Raw genomic sequence first — 16,488 nt, forward strand, 5'->3', positions numbered from 1 at the left:
GCAGGAGCCGGGCGCAAATTCTCTCTGCACCCTGGTGCCTTGCACTGGCCCTGAAAGAGGGCCAGGAGCAGACAGGCGAGAAGAACAGTCTGGGGTGGGGGTACTGAGAAGAGAGACAGTCAGCTGTCAGGGTGCACATGGAGGAAATCCTCAAGAGGCATGTGCCCTAAAACTGCTAATTTCTATGTAATGAGAGAATCAGAGAAGGGGCGCCATGGTGGGGCTGACAGGTGGTTTACCCGCTAGAGTGAGTGAACGTTATCATATGCAGTGACCCAGGTTCAAGTCCCAGGCCAGCACATGAGAGCACGTGTGTGTGTGTGTGTGTGTGTGTGTGTGTGTGTGCGTGCGTGCACGTGCCTCACAAGAGGTGAATCACCATCTAGAAGGAAGGAACTAAGGAGCTACTGGGGGGGCTGGAACTGTGCAGGCACTGAGCCCCAGAGAACCCCTGGTGGCACGAAAATGGTGCCAATATACTGCTCCCCCCTTCTGATGCCCCCCCCCCCCACAGAAAACCACTGGGCTCCATGCATCTGCTCCTCAGGGGAGACTTCCCTGTGCAGGCAGCAGCCCAGCCCTGCCCTGCCCACTTCTCTTCAGCCAGCCGCCGGCCCTGCCCGCCCTGCCCACTTTCTCTCAGGGTGCTACAGCACCCTCCACTGACCTAGCTTCTCGGTGCCCTTCTCCAGCCAGAGCAGACAGGGCCCCTGGGCCAGAAGGCTGCACCAGGGGCTGCGGCCGGGGCAGCTCATGTGGGGACAGTGAGGCAGTGCATCATACAAGAGGGCTGGGGACACGGCACGGCAGGGGACACAGGGCCAAGGCTGGATGCGTCTATAGCAGTGCTGGACTGCACCTGGAGGTACTCAGTGAGCCCGTGAGCCCTTGCCAAGGCACACAGACAGGGTGACACGCCGGCCTGTGCGGGTGGAGGGGCAGCCTTCCTCACAGAAGACCCTTACATCCTGCTTCTAGGGACTCTCAGCCAAAGGCAGACCAGTGACTCCACAGCGGAGGAAACTGGCAGAGGCTCTCTGAGCAGAGTGCTGAAGTGCCTTGGGGACAGAGAGGTGACATAGTGACCACGGCACTTGGCCTCAGTGGGATCCTTTCCAAAACCCGTAACCCTGGTCTGACCATAAGTTGACATGAGACAAAGCCCAACAAACAGGCAGCCCATCAAAATGGCTGCCTGGTGCTGCTCTGAACAGCCAAGGCCGGCCAGACCCAGGGGAGCCCAGAGGCCAGAGAAGGCCAAGGAAAGGCGACGACAGCGGGGTGCACCAGACTCTCCCGGACCAGAGCCTAAGCCAGAGGTGGTGTTCTTGGGAAAGCTGGTGACATCTGTATGCTTAGCTTTTTTTTGTTTTTGTTTTTTTTTAAACAGATCATTGCTCAGCTCCTATGGTGGTGTGGGGGATTGAACCTGGGACTTTGGAGCCTCAGCATGAGAGTCTCTTCACAGAACCATTATGCTCTCCCCCCCCCTCTCGCTGGTGACATCTGAACAGAGCCCAGGGTTCAGCTCTGGAGTTCGGGCAGATGTCCAGTGGCCGTGAGGGGAGGGACACGGGAGCTCTCCGCATGGCCCCACGGCTCCCCTGCATGTATGTCTTAGAGTTGCTCCAGGACAGAAAGATCATTAAGACTGAGGAGAGACTAAGTGTTTAGAGAATGAACAGGAGGGACCTTTCCCTCCATGCCTGGTGCAGACACAAACACACACTCGATGAATGAATTTTCACTGCAAGGTGGGGAGGAAAGGGAGGGAGGGGGAGCCGGCACTACAGGTCTTCTTAGCTCCCTTCCCGGAGCGCACAGAGTATGCACACATACCTGTAAAGGGTGGCTGTGCGATACAGAGAAACACAGTCATTTTTATTTGTTTATTTAATCTTGATCCAGCTAGTTTGGTGGGGATGTGATTAGCCCAAACAATCCCACTGAGTCAGAGACAAAGCAGGACCTTAACAGCACTCAGGGAAAGGAAGGGAAAGACAGGAAAGAAAGAAAAAACAGGACGAGGGAGGAAGAGAGGAAGTGGGGAGAGGAGGGAAAAGAAAGACCTCAGCACCATCTCGAGAGGCACTGTAGGTGAATGGGGTCTCTCTCTCTCTCTCCTTATCTATCTCTCTCTCCCCCTCTTTCTCCTTTCTCTCTTTCTTTCCCAGAGCACTGCTCAGCTCTGGCTTATGGCAGTGCTGGGGACTGAACTTGGGACTTCGGAGCTTCAGGCATGAGAGTCTGTTTGCAGAATCTTTATGCTATCCACCCCTGCCCTGATCTCTCTCAACTATTTTTTTTTCTTTGTCTCCAGGGTTGCTTCTAGGGCTCAGTGCCTGCACACCACATCCACTGCTCCTAGTGGCCATTTTTTCCTCTGTTTTTTAATTATTACATTTTCTTTTCTATAAAAGCGACAGGTTTATCAGGTTCTTAAAAACTGCGGTAGAGAAATGAGCAGAGAGGAGCAGACGAGCCAGCTGTGAGGCTGGAGTCAGGGGCCCTGCACGCTCTTCGACAACGCACAGGGTCCCAGGGTCCTGGGAGAAGGAGAGACGGACAGACTGAGAGAAGCAGGAGCGACAGGAACGGAAGGAAAAAAGCCTTTCCTGCTTTTCTTTTTCAATTGATAGAGACAAAGAAAATAGGAGGAGGAGGGGAGAAGAAGGGAAGAGAGGGAAGGAGGGAAGGAGGGAGAGGGAGAAGCCTGCATCATTGCCTCACTCTCACTCCAAATGGGGAGCGGGGGCTTGAACCCAGGTCCCTGCGCTTGCAGGCACTAGGGGCCGACAGTAGCGGCCAAATGGAAGAGCAATGGAGGGCCCTCCACCCTCAGTCACAACTGGGAAAGTCATGACCTTCCCTATGGTGTCACCAGATCACCCGGTCAAAGACACTCTCACAGCGCTGCCTTTGTACCTCCGAGGCATTTTATGAGGGACGGAGAGCTGTGCTGACGGAGAGACTCAGCAGCCGAGCCACCTGCCCGGCCCGTTTCTTATCTTCTGACTGAGGACAGAAAGCACTGCCCCAGCCTCGGGGAGTCCCCCTGCCTCTGTCCTGGCTGGTGAGCCCACAATCCACAGATGATAAAACAGCCCACCGAGCGGTGGGGCCTATCCGTCTCGAGTGGCAGCAGGGACTGGATGGAAGGGGGTCTGGTGGTGAGGGGCAGGGACCAGAACCCTGGGTGGTCGGCTCCCTCTTCCACCAGGCTGCAGACCCCTCTCCCACAGCCCCCCTGGGGGCCCGCGTGCAGATGTCCCTGGAAGGGCAGACTGGGAGGGTGAGGGGCGTAGCTGAGACCTCACTATTTCCCCTTTATTGCCTCCCAGCACCCCTGTTCAGCTGGGGGGGGGGGGTCCAGAGAAGTCTCCCATTGCTGCCATTGTCTCCACCAACATTGGCTGAGCTGCCAGCACTGTGCCAGGGAGCGGGTGTGGCGAGCTGGGCCCAGCTGCTGCCTCTGGTCTCCAAGGTCTCAGGAGGAGGAGGGGACATGACAGGCAGCCCAGTTTACTAAGCAGCTGTTGCTGCATCTCCATTTTTGGAATGAAGACAACTGTTCAGAGGCATTCACCACTTGAGGTTTTTCAGTAAGAAAGAGACGGGGAGGGGAGCAGCCAGGAGAGAGCCCGGCACGCCGTGTCCTAATTCCTCAAGGAGCCCGCCGCTTGGAAGGCCTCAGGAAGTTCTTTCCTTCCCTTGGAAAATGAAAAGGTTGAATCATTTCGCCTTAAAAGAACTTTTCTAGTTCCCGAAATTCCTGAATCACAGAGTTCCACAGAAGGCAAAGAGAAAAAAAAAAAAAAAATCCTCTCTCGTCTGCAAAGCAGCACAGGCTGTGGCTACTTAGCGGGTGCCTAAAGGCTAGTCTCCTTGCAGCCGAGGGACCTGAGGTGCAGCCTGTCTGTGAATGGTAGGCTGGAAACACTCAATTTAAGATCAATTTATCCAGAGAGAGAAGGGGAGGAGGACAGGGAGAGGGGGAGAGGGGGGGGGAAGGGGGAAGAGAAGGAGGGGAAGGAGGGGGAGAGGGAGAAGGGGAGGGGAGAGAGGTAGTAGGGGAGGGGGAGAGAAGGGAGAGGGAGAAGCACCACTTAGCTCTGACAGTGCAGGAAGCTGAACCCGGGCTCAGACAGGTGAGCCCCATCCTCTAAGGTAATGAGTATCTCCCAGCCCCCCCCCCCAAGCTAACAAAACAACAACAAAATAAAACTAACAATTTCTTCCAAGATCAGATGAGATTGGGCACGTTCAGAGCTCCAAAGACAGTAGCGTCTGAACGTCAGCGTGCCTGTCTGGCAATGCCATCTGTAAGCACAAGTGCGATTCTACTAATTCATCATCATCATCAGAGCCCTGCTCAGCTCTGGCTGGTAGTGGTGCTGGGGACTGAACCTGGGACTTTGGAGCTCAGGCAGGAGGGTCTCTTCGCAGAACCAGGATGCTGTCTCCTACAGCTCAGAAGGTGATGGGCCAACCTGGGCTCTTTGGGAAGGCCAGGCACCAAGTCTCAAACGAGCTGCCTGACCTCTGCCTGCCGGTTCTAGCCATGCCCATACGCTGAACCATTTTTCAAAAAGACCTAATAGAACAGGACAGACAGCTCGCCAGGGAGGACACACACACTGCCATGCGCAGCCTGGGTTCAAACCCCAGCACCACATGAGAAAGGCAGAGCAGCAGGGGAAGCTCCGTGGTCGTGGGGATCTCTCCCTCTGAATGAAAAGCAGGCCTGGGAGTGGCGAGACTGAGTGTGTGAGGCCCCAGCATCACAGAGGAAAAAAAAAAAAGAGAGAAACAGATCAGCAGAACAGAGAGAAAGAGAGAGAGAGAGAGACAGAGACAGAGTGTAGTGTGCACAGCCCTCTCGCCTACGTTATTCTGTGAAAATACCGTCTTGGTCACACACGCTGTCAGAACGCTCCCACCATCACAGAAACAAGCCGATCCGTAGGGCCGGGCGGTGATGCACCTCGCTGAGCACACACGTCACCATGTGTGGGGACCTGGGTTCAAACCCTCTCCCACCTGCAGGGGGGAGGTTCAGGCATGGCAGAGCAGTGCAGGGCTTCCTCCTTCTCTGTCTCTCTTCCTTCCCCCCTACCTCTGCCATCTGCCCTTTAGCAAAGAAAGAAAGAAAGAAAGAAAGAAAGGGGAAAAGGAAAGAAAAGAGAAGGAAAGAAATAAACCGACTGCCAAGCACGGTGGAGTTGCACAGGCACCAAACCCCAGTTAGAGCCACACTGACGTCCCAGGAGCGTGGGGGGGGGGGGGGCTTCTGCGTCTCTGTCCCCTCGGAGCCCCCAAGTGCCCCAAGGAGAAGCAGGAAGTGTGGGAGGGGTGGCCATGGCTCAGGGCAGGAGTGGGCGTGCAGTCAACGCCTGTTTTTGTGAGAAGAGAATGAAAACCTTCAAGGAAACCGGAACTATAGCTTGACTGAAGACAATGGGCTTCCGGGCAGAGGCATGAATTTGGTCCAGGTGACAAGAGCCAAGGGACACAGAGACTTCACAGCAGCCTGCCTCCTGCCCCCAGCTCACAGTGCCCCAACACACACACACACCTGGCACTTGCCCTTGCAGCTTAAGGCCCCCAGCTCCACCAGCAGCACCAAATATGCCAGAATGAGGCTCCGGTTTTCTGTTAGTAATGAACAGATGGCTTCTTAAAGACCTGGCTTCTGTACTGGAGTCTCTGATGGGCCAGTCAGGATTGGGGCTGGGGCTGGGGTCAGAGAGGACTGCAGGCAAAGCTGGGGGTCTGGCAGCTTAGGGGAGGATTTGGTGACCAACGGGAAGCAGTGAAAGGCCAGATAAGCCAGAGGAAGACACTCCGGACCCTCGACCATTGGCTGGCACAGTGGGCACAGGTGAGCAGCCTGGGGGATGTCCACTCTCCTAGTTTGATGACAGAGAAAACTGAGAGACTAGGACTAACCGGGAGGACCAGGAGAGACTGGGAGAGTCTGGGAGAGACTGGGAGTGACCAGGAGTGACGGAGTGACCGGGAGAGAGACCCAGTATCTCGAATTATAGTGGCAGCTCTGCGAACCAATGACAATCTTGAGGTAAGTGCCCTCAGGAGAGAAATCTGAAGCAACTTTCGCTAAGAAGTGAGGAGTCCAAGGGGCTGGACATTGGCACTCCCAGTTAAGTGCACAGAGCACTGAATGCAAGGGTATGAGGAAGGATCCGGACTCGGGCTCCCCACCTGCAGGGAGGATGCTTTACCAAGTGGTGAAGCAGGTCTGGAGTATTTCTCTTTCTCTCCTTCTATCTCCCCCTCCTTTCTCAAATTCTCTGTGTCCTACTGAATGAAAGGGGAGGGGAGACTGCCAGAAGTGGTGGGTTCATAGGGCTGGCACTGAGCCCCAGCAACTGGAGGCAAAAAAAAAAAAAAAAAGAATGAGGAGTCCAGAGTCCCTGGGTGGGTGGGGGGTGAGAGCTGCACGTGGGGGGCTGACTTGGGGAGCACAGGAGGGGCGTGCTGAGGGAGTTGCAGAGGGAGGGAGGGAGGAGTCTGCATGAGTGTGAATCAGCAGCCTGAAGGGGCACCCTGGAAGGTGGAGCGTCAGTTGGGTGCTGTCACTGGGTGGTGAAGGGGTCCCCGGGGCTGCTCTGACCTTTTCCTGTGGACCTGGGAAGAACGCGCTGTGGTGTCTGAGGGGGGCCACCCGCACCTCGTCCTCGTCGTACTGGACCAGGAAGTAAGGCAGTGCGGGGACACCCTCCCCGTGGCACAGACCGTCGTAGGCCCGCTCCAGGGCTTGGATCTGCAAGGGAGATGCTCAGTCATTCTCCCGGCTCAGAGCTGGGAGGGGGTCACAGGTTGTGTGAGGGTGCTCACAGCCAGGGAGCTGGGCAGAGCTGGCCAGACTTGACCTGTAACAGAAAACGAGCACAAAAGGGCCCCACGTGACCCCCACTTTCCCTGTGCACTGTGGGGTCACGGGGGCCTGCGGGGACACTTTTTGAGGCAGCATGGGGAGTCCTTCTGATGTCCAGAACAGAGGTTCTGAGGCGTCCTCAAGCCTCACTCCTCTCCTTGTATAGCCAGTCACGAGTACAGACTGTCCCCAGCCTCCCGAGTCTTTCTTTCTTTCTTTTTTTAAAGATGTGTTTCTTTTATTTCTTTTAAAATAATTCTTTCTTTTTAAAATTACATTTATTTATTTATTTATTAGACAGAGACAGTCAGAAATTGAGAAGGAAGGGGGAGATAGAGAGGGAGAGAGACACCTGCAGCCCTGCTTCACCACTTGCAAAGCTTTCCCCCTGCAGGTGGGGACTGGGGGCTTGAACCTGGATCCTTGAACACTATAATGTGTGCACTCAACCAGGGGTGCCACCACCCGGCCCCACGGAGAGTCTCTAACAGCTTTACTGAGCCAGGATTTGCTCATACCTCCTGACAGGACACAGCTCAAGGCTGAGCTCAGCATGTTCATGGCGTCATGCAGCCACCAGCAGCACGATTCTAGAACATTCTGAGCCCCTGACAGAAGCCCGGGATCTGTCAGCAGTGAGCCTCCGTGCCCACACCCTCACTGGTTACGTTTATCCTTGGGAAACCCATTCTCCAGTCTCGCCCTGTGCTTTGTCCTAGACAAGCTTGCTAGTCTCTCTCACACTCTCAGGGCTGCCCCCTGGCTTCTGACTCAGGCTTGCGGTGACTGAAGTGCTTCCCAGACTCTGGTCACACTGGCCTTGCGACAGCCAGAATTCTTGGTTTGGGGTCTGCTTTGTCACTGGGAGTTTCTGCACTGCTCTTCTGGGGGCCGCCCCGAAGACCTTGTTCTTTTTCTGAAACTGTCAAGCTCTCCCTAGGAACTCTGCAGCTGGGGGGTGGGGGGTGGGGGGTGGGGGTGGCGGTGGTGCCCCTGGTTGAGTGCACACAGTACTATATTTAAAGACCCAGGTTCAAGGCCCAAGTCCCTCCCTGCAGGGGAGAAGCTTCATTAGCGGTGAAGCAGGGCTGCAGGTGTCTCTCTTTTATTCTCCCTCTCTACCGCCCTTTTCCCCTCTCAATTTCTCTCTGTCCTATTAAATATAAATAAGTAAGAGTTGAAACAAACAGAGAATTGCTGCAGCTTGGGGCAAGGGAGGGAGGCTGTCTCTGGTAAGGCTCTAGGTCTCCCTTCCCAGACGAATACCGCCTGAAGGAAGCACATGCAGACGGCTGGATGGCCGCCTTCTGGTCCGTTCTTGGTCCTTCCCAGTGCTCCTATCTCTAACTCCTCCCTGAGGACTTAGCAGCTCACCGAATGTCCTGGGAACTCGGGACAAGGCTGCCCCTGCGTGTCCCACACTGGCCATGTGCAAGAATAAGTCTGCCCCCGCTGTCTTTGGGGTGCGGCAGAGGGCATCCCTCTTCGCCCAGCCTGGGGCATGGCTGGCTTTGGAGGGTGCTGGATAAACCTTCCATTTTGCCGGTACCTGTCTCGGTGAAAACCTCTGATCCAAGCCCACAGGGCCCTGGGTGAGCGGGATGCTCTCCGGGAGGCAGAGGGCAGGGGAGCAGAACCAGTAGTAGAAGTGGTACTTCTTCAGGTCCTGGAAGGGAGAGAGCAAACTGGCTGTCAGGACATGAGTGGAGGTCCCCTTGGCATTGCCAACTTGTCCCAAGTGCTCGGCTGCACAGAGCCAGAGGCAACGCAGACTCCGCCCCAAAGCGCATGTGTGCCACCCACTGAGGCATCACCGCCAGCCAGTGCTGACAGGAGGTGCTCGGTGAGTGACTGGCATTAGTGCTCATGGGGTCTGTGACATACACCACCCCAGGGGTGACTGTCACCATCTGTTTACAGACAGGACGCAATGTGTCAGCAGGAGTCAGCAGAGTGTGCACATAATGGCGCAAGGACCTGGGTTCAAGCCCACGGTCCCCACTTACAGGAGGGTGGGGAGAAAAGCTTCAGATCAGTGGAGCAGAGCTGCAGGTCTCTCTCTCTCTCTCTCTCTCTCCTTCCTGTCTGTTTCTCTCCACTTCTATAAATAAAGAAAAGGAAAGGGAAAGAAGGGGAGGGGAGAAAAGAAGAGGCTACCAGGAGCAGTGGACTCATCATGCAGGCAGAGACTCCCAGTAACAACCTTGACCAAATAAATAACTAAAAAAAATATTAATAGGGGCCAGGCAGTGGTACACCTGGTTAAGTGTACACATTATAGTTCAAAAGGACCCAGGTTCAAGTTCCTGGTCACCTCCTGCAGGGGGGAAGCTTCATAAGTGGTGAAGTAGGGCTGCAGGTGTCTCTCTGTCTCTCTCCCCCTCCCTTCTCAATTTCTCTGCATCTAATTAAAAAAAAACTTAGAAAATATGCAGAGGGCAGAATTCTGCTTCCAAAATGGAAGTTTTTATCTTTATATTACATTTATTTATTTTAATTTTATTATTGGATAGAGAAAGAGAGAAATTGAGAGGGGATGGGGAGACCAAGAGGGAGAGAGACAGAGACACCTGCAGTCCTGCTTCACCACTTATGAAGCTTTTCCCCTGCAGGTGGGGACCAGGAGCTTGAACCTGGGTCCTTGCGCCCTGTAATGTGAGCACTTAACCAGGTGTGCCACCGCCTGGCCCCTCTTACTTTAATGTTTTTTTTAGATGTTTTATTTTAAATATTTATTTATTCCCTTTATTTGCCCCTGTTGTTTTATTATTGTAGTTAACTATTGTTGTTGTCGCTGTTGGGTAGGACAGAGAGAAATGGAGAGAGGAGGGGAAGACAGAGAGGGGGAGAGAAAGACAGACACCTGCAGTCCTGCTTCACCGCCTGTGAAGCAACTCCCCTGCAGGTGGGGAGCTGGAGACTTGAACTGGGCTCCTTGCGCCGGTCTTTGCATTTTGTGCCACTTGCGCTTAACCTGCTGCACTACCGCCCGACTCCCTTTTTTGTTTTGGATGGAGACTCACAGAAGTTGAGAAAGGCGGGTGAGAAAGACACATGAAGCCCTGCCTCAGTGCTCATGAAGCTCCCCTTACCCGCCTGCCCCCACAGGTGGGGACCAGGGGCTTGAACCTGAGTTCTTGCACACTGAAATGTGTGCGCTCAGCCAGGTGCGCCACCACCTGGCCCCCATTTATTTATTTTCCCTAGAGCCCTGCTCAGCTCTGGCTGATGGTGGTGCTGGGGATTGAACCCAGGCTGCCTCAGGCAGGAGAGTCTCTGTGCTGAACCATGATGCTATTCTTCCCCCAGAAGGAAGTCTTTGTGGCTTGCGTGGAACACACTCAGCATGACCCTGCCCAAGACAGCTGCTGTCTCCGTCACCACTGCCTGGTGGCCATGCTGCTCAGAACTCCAGTCGGCAGTCACCAGCTCGGGCTGTGCAGAGGGCAGAACAGAGTGGTCTTGGCCCTGTCCCCATCCCAGCCCTTACTCAGCTCACTGCACAGACCTGCGCTTAGGCGAGTGAGGTCTAGAAGGTTCCAGCAGCAAGAGCCAGAAGAGCTCAGAGGCCTGGAAGGTGTCAGAGATGACAGCTCCTGGGGGAAGTCTCGCCACCACCCGGCCTGGGGAAGGACGGGGTCTGAGCCTCACGGGCAAAGATGACACATTGCTAGGATACCACCACTGACCACTAATTAAAGCAGCCTGTTTGGCCAAGCGATTTAGGGCATTTCGCCTCGAATCTCTCTGGGAATAAACAGTGACGACTGGTGGCTTTCTCTTGGAATGCAGAGAGCATTCCATAGAGGGCGCCATGTTGGAGTTTACAGCATCTCTGTATGGGCAAAGACGCATCACCATCGATCGACATGGATTCCAGAACGTTCCCATCCTACTCCTCCCACCCGCCCCCACTGAAGACCCCCCAGAAACTTCTCATTAAGTGATTGGTTACAAATACCTGTTTGCTGGACACCCCCTGCCCCAATCTCTACAGACATGCCTGGATGTCCTATAGGGGTCCCACCAGGTGACTCCTTCACAAAAACGTTACATGTTTATTTCAAACGAGAGAGACAGAGAGGGGTCAGGACAGCACTGTGCACATGCCGCATAGAGGCTCGAACTCAGGGTCACAGGCATGAGAGTCCTGAGCCTCCACAGCCATTAGATGACCTTTACACTATAAAGCGACCAGGAAAGTTTAAGTCCAGTTCCCATAATCTCATTCTACCCTAAATTGATCAGCTAAGAACAGATTTCTCTGTGAAGACAGCAGAATGAACTGCAAAATTGAAATGAATGGAATGTCTGTCCCTGTGTTCTAAAAACAGCCGAAGTCTCCAGAGACTTCTCTCTCTTCTTTGCAGGCAAATGACTTGTCGGGACCCGTCTTCAGCAAAAGGCTAAGCTAGTTAAGATGAAGGACTCTATGGTCCCCTAGTAGCTTGGCTGGGTCACGCTAAAACAGCATAAGCTCCCAGTAGCTGAGGACTGGTCTCAGGACACACAGGACCTCAGTTAAACAGAAGCCCCTCGTGTCTGCAGATTCTAAAGACAGTGGCTGTCAGTGTTTGCATAGGCTGAGAACACTCTCTCAAAGGTTCCCCCCTCCCCACACACACAGAGGTTCAAGCCCCCAGTCCCTACCTGCAGGGGGGAAGCTTCACAAGCGTAGAAGCAGGGTTGCAGGTGTCTCTCTGTCTCTCTCTACCTTTCCCTTCCCACTCAACTTCTGTGTGTTTCTATCCAGTATGTAAATACAGTATATATATATTTGTCTCCAGAGTTATCGCTGGGGCTCGGTGCCTGCACTAAGGATCCACTGCTCCTGGAGGCTATTTTTTCCCTTTTGTTGTCCTTGTTGCTGTTAATGTTGTTGTTGTTGTTGTTGATGTTGGATAGGACAGAGAGAAATGGAGAGAGGAGGGGAAGACAGAGATGGGGAGAGAAAGAGAGACCCCTGCAGACCTGATTCACTGCTTGTGAAGCGACTCCCCTGCAGGTGGGGAGCCAGGGGGCTTGAATCTGGATCCTTAAGCCGGTCCTTACACTTCGCGCCATGTGCACTTAACCAGATGCGCTACCGCCTGGTCCCCATGTATTTTTGAAGACTGTGAGAGTTACTGCTGCCTCTCTCACTAATCGCAGATGGTCAAGGAGATGCTGTTGACTAGAACCCTGGGCCCAGAAAGCCCAGGTGCTGGCGCTGGTGAAAGGGGGTCTTTGAGCCGTCTCAGCTGTGCGTTCTCAGCACAGCCCAGCTGTCTAGATGCACCATGGGTGCCTGATGGCACTGGGTGATGCAACAGGGAGCCTGGCTCCCTCTCCTCCACCTCGCACCTCAAGCACTGTGACTCACTGGGAGACGTTTCATCCCATTGGCAGCACCTCCACCTGCGCTGGGCAGCAGATCAGAGACACAAGCAGAGGGTTGCTGGAATGGGGGATTCATTGCAGTGAGCAAGGACCCAGGTTCAAGCCCCTGGTCCCCACCTGCAGGGGGAAAGCTTCATGAGTGATGAAGTAAGGCTACAGGCGCCTGCCTCTCTGTTTCTCTCCCTCCCTCGCTGTCTCCCCCTCCCCTCTCAACTTCTCTAGGTCACTATCCAGTAATAAAGATTTTAAAAAAGAAAAAGGCCAGGGGGAGGGTTAGCACCCCGGCCAGGTGAAGCTGCATGAAGTCCCCCGAGTTGCCTGTCGGCTTGTACGCCCACTCCACTGTCTTCTTCCCCTTTGGAAGCACTGGCGCCTCAGGCCTGCGCAGTTTCGCTGCTCAAAGGTCACCTTCTTCCTTCCTCCCCTTTTTTTCTTTTCCCGATTTTAGTTAAAGAGCAAGCTAGGTGTGGGGCAGTGGCACACCTGGTTAAGCGCACATAGTACTAAGCACAAGGATCTGGGTTCGAGTCCCAGGCTCACCACCTGCAGCGGGGACACCTCACAAGTGGTGAAGCAGGTCTGCAGGTGTTTCTCTCGCTCTCTGTCTCCCTGTCCTCTCTCAGTTTCTCTCTGCCCTGTCCAATAAAATGGAAAAAATGGCTGCCAGGAGCAGTGGATGTGCAGTGCTGGCAACGAGCCCCCGAGATAACCCTGGAAACTAATAACTAATAATAATAATAATAGAGCCAGACAGAAACAGGAAGAAGGGGGAGAGGTACCACAGTCTACCATGGTGCGTCCAGGGGGTGCTGGGGCTCAAACTCAGAGCCTTGCGCCTGAGAAGGTGTTTGCTCCACTGAGGGAGCTATATCCTGGCCTAAAGAGTTAACTCTAAAAAAAGGAAATGGCAAGGAAAATGTTCTGTATGGCCGACATCATTTCACAGTCGTGAGCCTTGGCTACAGCCCCCATGTGCCAGGGTCTGCAGCATTCACACAGGTCTCAAGGGTCGATCTGCTTCACACGCAGCACGTGGAGGCAGCGTGTGCACAGCTGTGTGCGTGTGGACACAGTGTCTAGGAGCCCAGCCCTCCCCCCACCCCATCCCCTATTTTCAGGGTCAGCAGGCCTGATCCTAAGGTCAGACGTTTCTCCAAATCAAAGGTTCTCCATCCTGTGCATTTGCTTTTTCTGTTTTTAAATGGTTTTAAATTATTTTTGCAGTATTTTATTTATCTGACAAAGACAGAAATCAAGAGAGGAGGAGGAGAGAGACAGTTACAGAGACAGAGAGACAGCTGCAATACTGCTTGGGAAGCTTTCCCCCTGTAGCTAGGAACCGGGGGCTCGAACCTGGGTCCTTTCACATTATAATATGCACTCAACCAGGCGCTCCACTGACTGGCCCGGCATCTTGTTTTTCTGGATGAGCTGGGGCCTCACAGCTGCGGTGCCACCTCTCCTGGGTTGCCTTTTCATTGAGAGACCCCAGCATCAGACTGTCTCTGTTGCAGACGCCCTCCAGCTATGCCAGGACTTGAACCCGGGCCACATGAACCCGTCCTCTGGCCTCTTACTGCCCACGCAGATCAGACCTCACTTCCAGAAACATTTTAATCTCTCTTTTTTTTAAGACTTTGTTTTTGGGGGCCGAGGGGTAGCACAGTGGGTTAAGCACACGTGGCACAAAGTGCAAGGATCAGCATAAGGATCCCGGTTCGAGCCTCTGTCTCCCCACCTGCAGGGGAGTCGCTTCACAGGCGGTGAAGCAGGTCTGCAGGTGTCTGTCTTTCTCTCCCCCTCTCTGTCTTCCCCTCCTCTCTCCATTTCTCTCTGTCCTATCCAACAACGATGACATCAATATTAACTACAACAATAAAAATCAACATGGACAACAAAAGGGAAAATAAATAAATAAAAAAACATAAAAAGACTTTTTTAATTTAATTTTTTATATTTATTTATTCCCTTCTGTTGTCCCTTTTTATTATTGTAGTTATTATTATTGTTGTTGTTGGATAGGACAGAGAGAAATGGAGAGAAGCGGGGAACACAGAGAGGGGGAGAGAAAGACCTGCAGACCTGCTTCACCACCTGTGAAGCGACTCCCCTGCAGGTGGGGAGCCGAGGGCTTGAACCGGGATCCTTACACCGGTCCTTGTGCTTGGCACCACGTGCGCTTAACCCGCTGCGCTACCGCCCACTTTAATCTCTTAACAGTGAAGTAGCTGGTACCACCATAAGCCAGAGCTGAGCACTGCTCACTAGGCAAATACAACAGAGAAATGTAAGCTGGGCCCGTGAAATAGCTCCCTTAGACAGTGTGCTGCTTTGACACGCACGCACGCACACACACACTCAGGCACACATGGCATATGGACAAACTGAGATGTGGTCTCCCCAAGGCTGGTCATTCTGCCCGGGGGCTCCCTGAGAATTCACTTTGTTCGTGTCCATGGACCCAGCAATGGAGCCTGCAGGATGCATGGAACAGAGAAGCCTCTGGCCAGAGGGCCACACGAGAGCCCGGCCTGGCCACAGCCCACAGGCCGAGAGTGGTTCTGCAGAAGCAGCCCCAGCCACCAGCAGGAGCCTGAGGAAGCCAGACTCTGATCACCACGAGCCACACACGGGGCCCTGGGAGCCGGGGAGCTCTTACCGCGAACGTCAGGAGCAGGAACTTGCTGAGCAGGACGGGGTTCTCCAGAGCGGCGCCAGAGGTGATGGACTCCCAGACCTGCCGGAGGAGGAGGCATCAGTGCTGAGTGGACACTGAGGGTACCCAGGGGCCTCCTCCCTGTGGGTCCCAGCACAGAAGGCAGTCCCTGGCCTTGCTGTTTCCTGTGGCCTGTCCATCCATTTTATTAGATAGGATAGACAGAAATTAAGAGGAGAGGAAGACAGAGCGGGGAAGACCTGCAGACCTGCTTCACTGCTTGTGAAGTGAACCCCGGGCAGTAGGGGAGCTGGGGGCTTGAACTGAGATCCTTGTGCGAGCCCTTGTGCTTAGTACTATGTGCGCTTAACCTGCTACACCACTGCCCGGGCCCCCTATTTTATGTATTTTCAATAGAGACAAAGAGAAATGTAGAGGGGGAGGGGAAGTAGGGAGAGGGAGAGAGAGAGAGAGACACCAAGACCTTCAACACTATTTCACCACCCATAAAACATCCCCCCTGCAAGTGGAGACTGGAGGCTTGAACCCAGGTCCTTGCACATGGAAACATGTGCACTCAACCAGGTGTACCACAGCCCAGGCCCTCTGAGTTTTTGATTATTTTTTTTCGATGGAAGTTCAGAGACAGGGACCTATAGCAGTCCACTGCTTAGGACACTTCCCCCCCTGCAGGTGGGGAGAAGAGGCTTGAACCCAGTCTCTGTGAGTGGTGATGTGTGTGCTCATTCAGGTGCATCACCGCCTGGCCCCACTTGTTTATTTTATGGACCAAAAGGGCGGCGGGGTGGGGGGGGGGAGAGCTGAATGCCCCCAGCAGCACCACATGGGGAGTACTCCCTCTGGGGAAGGCTGGGCACACCCCAACCGCAAAGCTCCGCCTGCCCAGCTCACCTCATTGGCGGCTTGCTCTAAGAGCAGCTTCTTGTCGGCAGCCTTGAACGCCTCCAGGGTGTTGGTGTTATGCAAGGTGCCAAGGGCTGGGCAGCAGTGGGCTGGTGTGGGTGCTCCCCTACACGCGGAGAGAAAGGCGGTGAGGTGGGTGGGCGGGGCTTGGAGCGATGAGTGACAGGCACCCCGCAGAGACCTGAGCTCCATTCTTGGGGGAGAGGCGAACTGAGGACTGGCCATAGCTGACAGCAGCCTCCAGGCCCTCCCTGCCCATGGTCTCCCACACGCTGAGCCTCATGCCCGCCCCGCACCCCCCCAGCCACTCAACTCCACCTGCAGCCTCATACCAGCACCTCAACAGGCACCAGCATGGAGGGGCGTCTCTGTGGCAGGGAGCAGGCAGGCTGGACACTCCTCAGGGTTCTCTCCCCACTTCGAGATCTGAGTGGCATGGGCCTCAGAGACAGCCCACCCAGTGGAGTGTTATGGCGTGTTGAGAGGACCCGGGTTCGAGCCCTGGCAAACACGTGGGAGCACTGTGCGAAGGGGGAAGGTGCTTCAGAAGTGGTGGAGCAGTGTTCTGGCCTCTCTTTTTAATATGTACTTATTAAAATTTTTATTATCTTTATTTATTTACTGGATAGAC

At 54.3% G+C, this 16,488-nt stretch overlaps 1 protein-coding gene across 2 annotated transcripts in view; it reads right to left on the bottom strand.

Annotated features, from left to right (window-relative positions):
• ATG7 (autophagy related 7) overlaps window positions 1-16,488 on the bottom strand; it is a 133,796-nt gene that overhangs the window by 93,303 nt on the left and 24,005 nt on the right. For both annotated transcript variants that reach the window (XM_060180707.1, XM_016185563.2), the window contains exons 4-7: window positions 15,846-15,963; window positions 14,937-15,014; window positions 8,448-8,564; window positions 6,635-6,784 (exon numbers count right to left, since the gene is read on the bottom strand). In XM_060180707.1, the coding sequence (XP_060036690.1) occupies window positions 6,635-6,784; window positions 8,448-8,564; window positions 14,937-15,014; window positions 15,846-15,963 (463 nt within the window). The remainder of the gene's footprint in view (window positions 1-6,634; window positions 6,785-8,447; window positions 8,565-14,936; window positions 15,015-15,845; window positions 15,964-16,488) is intronic.

The sequence above is a fragment of the Erinaceus europaeus genome, chromosome 21, assembly GCF_950295315.1.
Source record: "Erinaceus europaeus chromosome 21, mEriEur2.1, whole genome shotgun sequence".
In the NCBI taxonomy this organism is placed as follows: Eukaryota; Metazoa; Chordata; class Mammalia; order Eulipotyphla; family Erinaceidae; genus Erinaceus; species Erinaceus europaeus.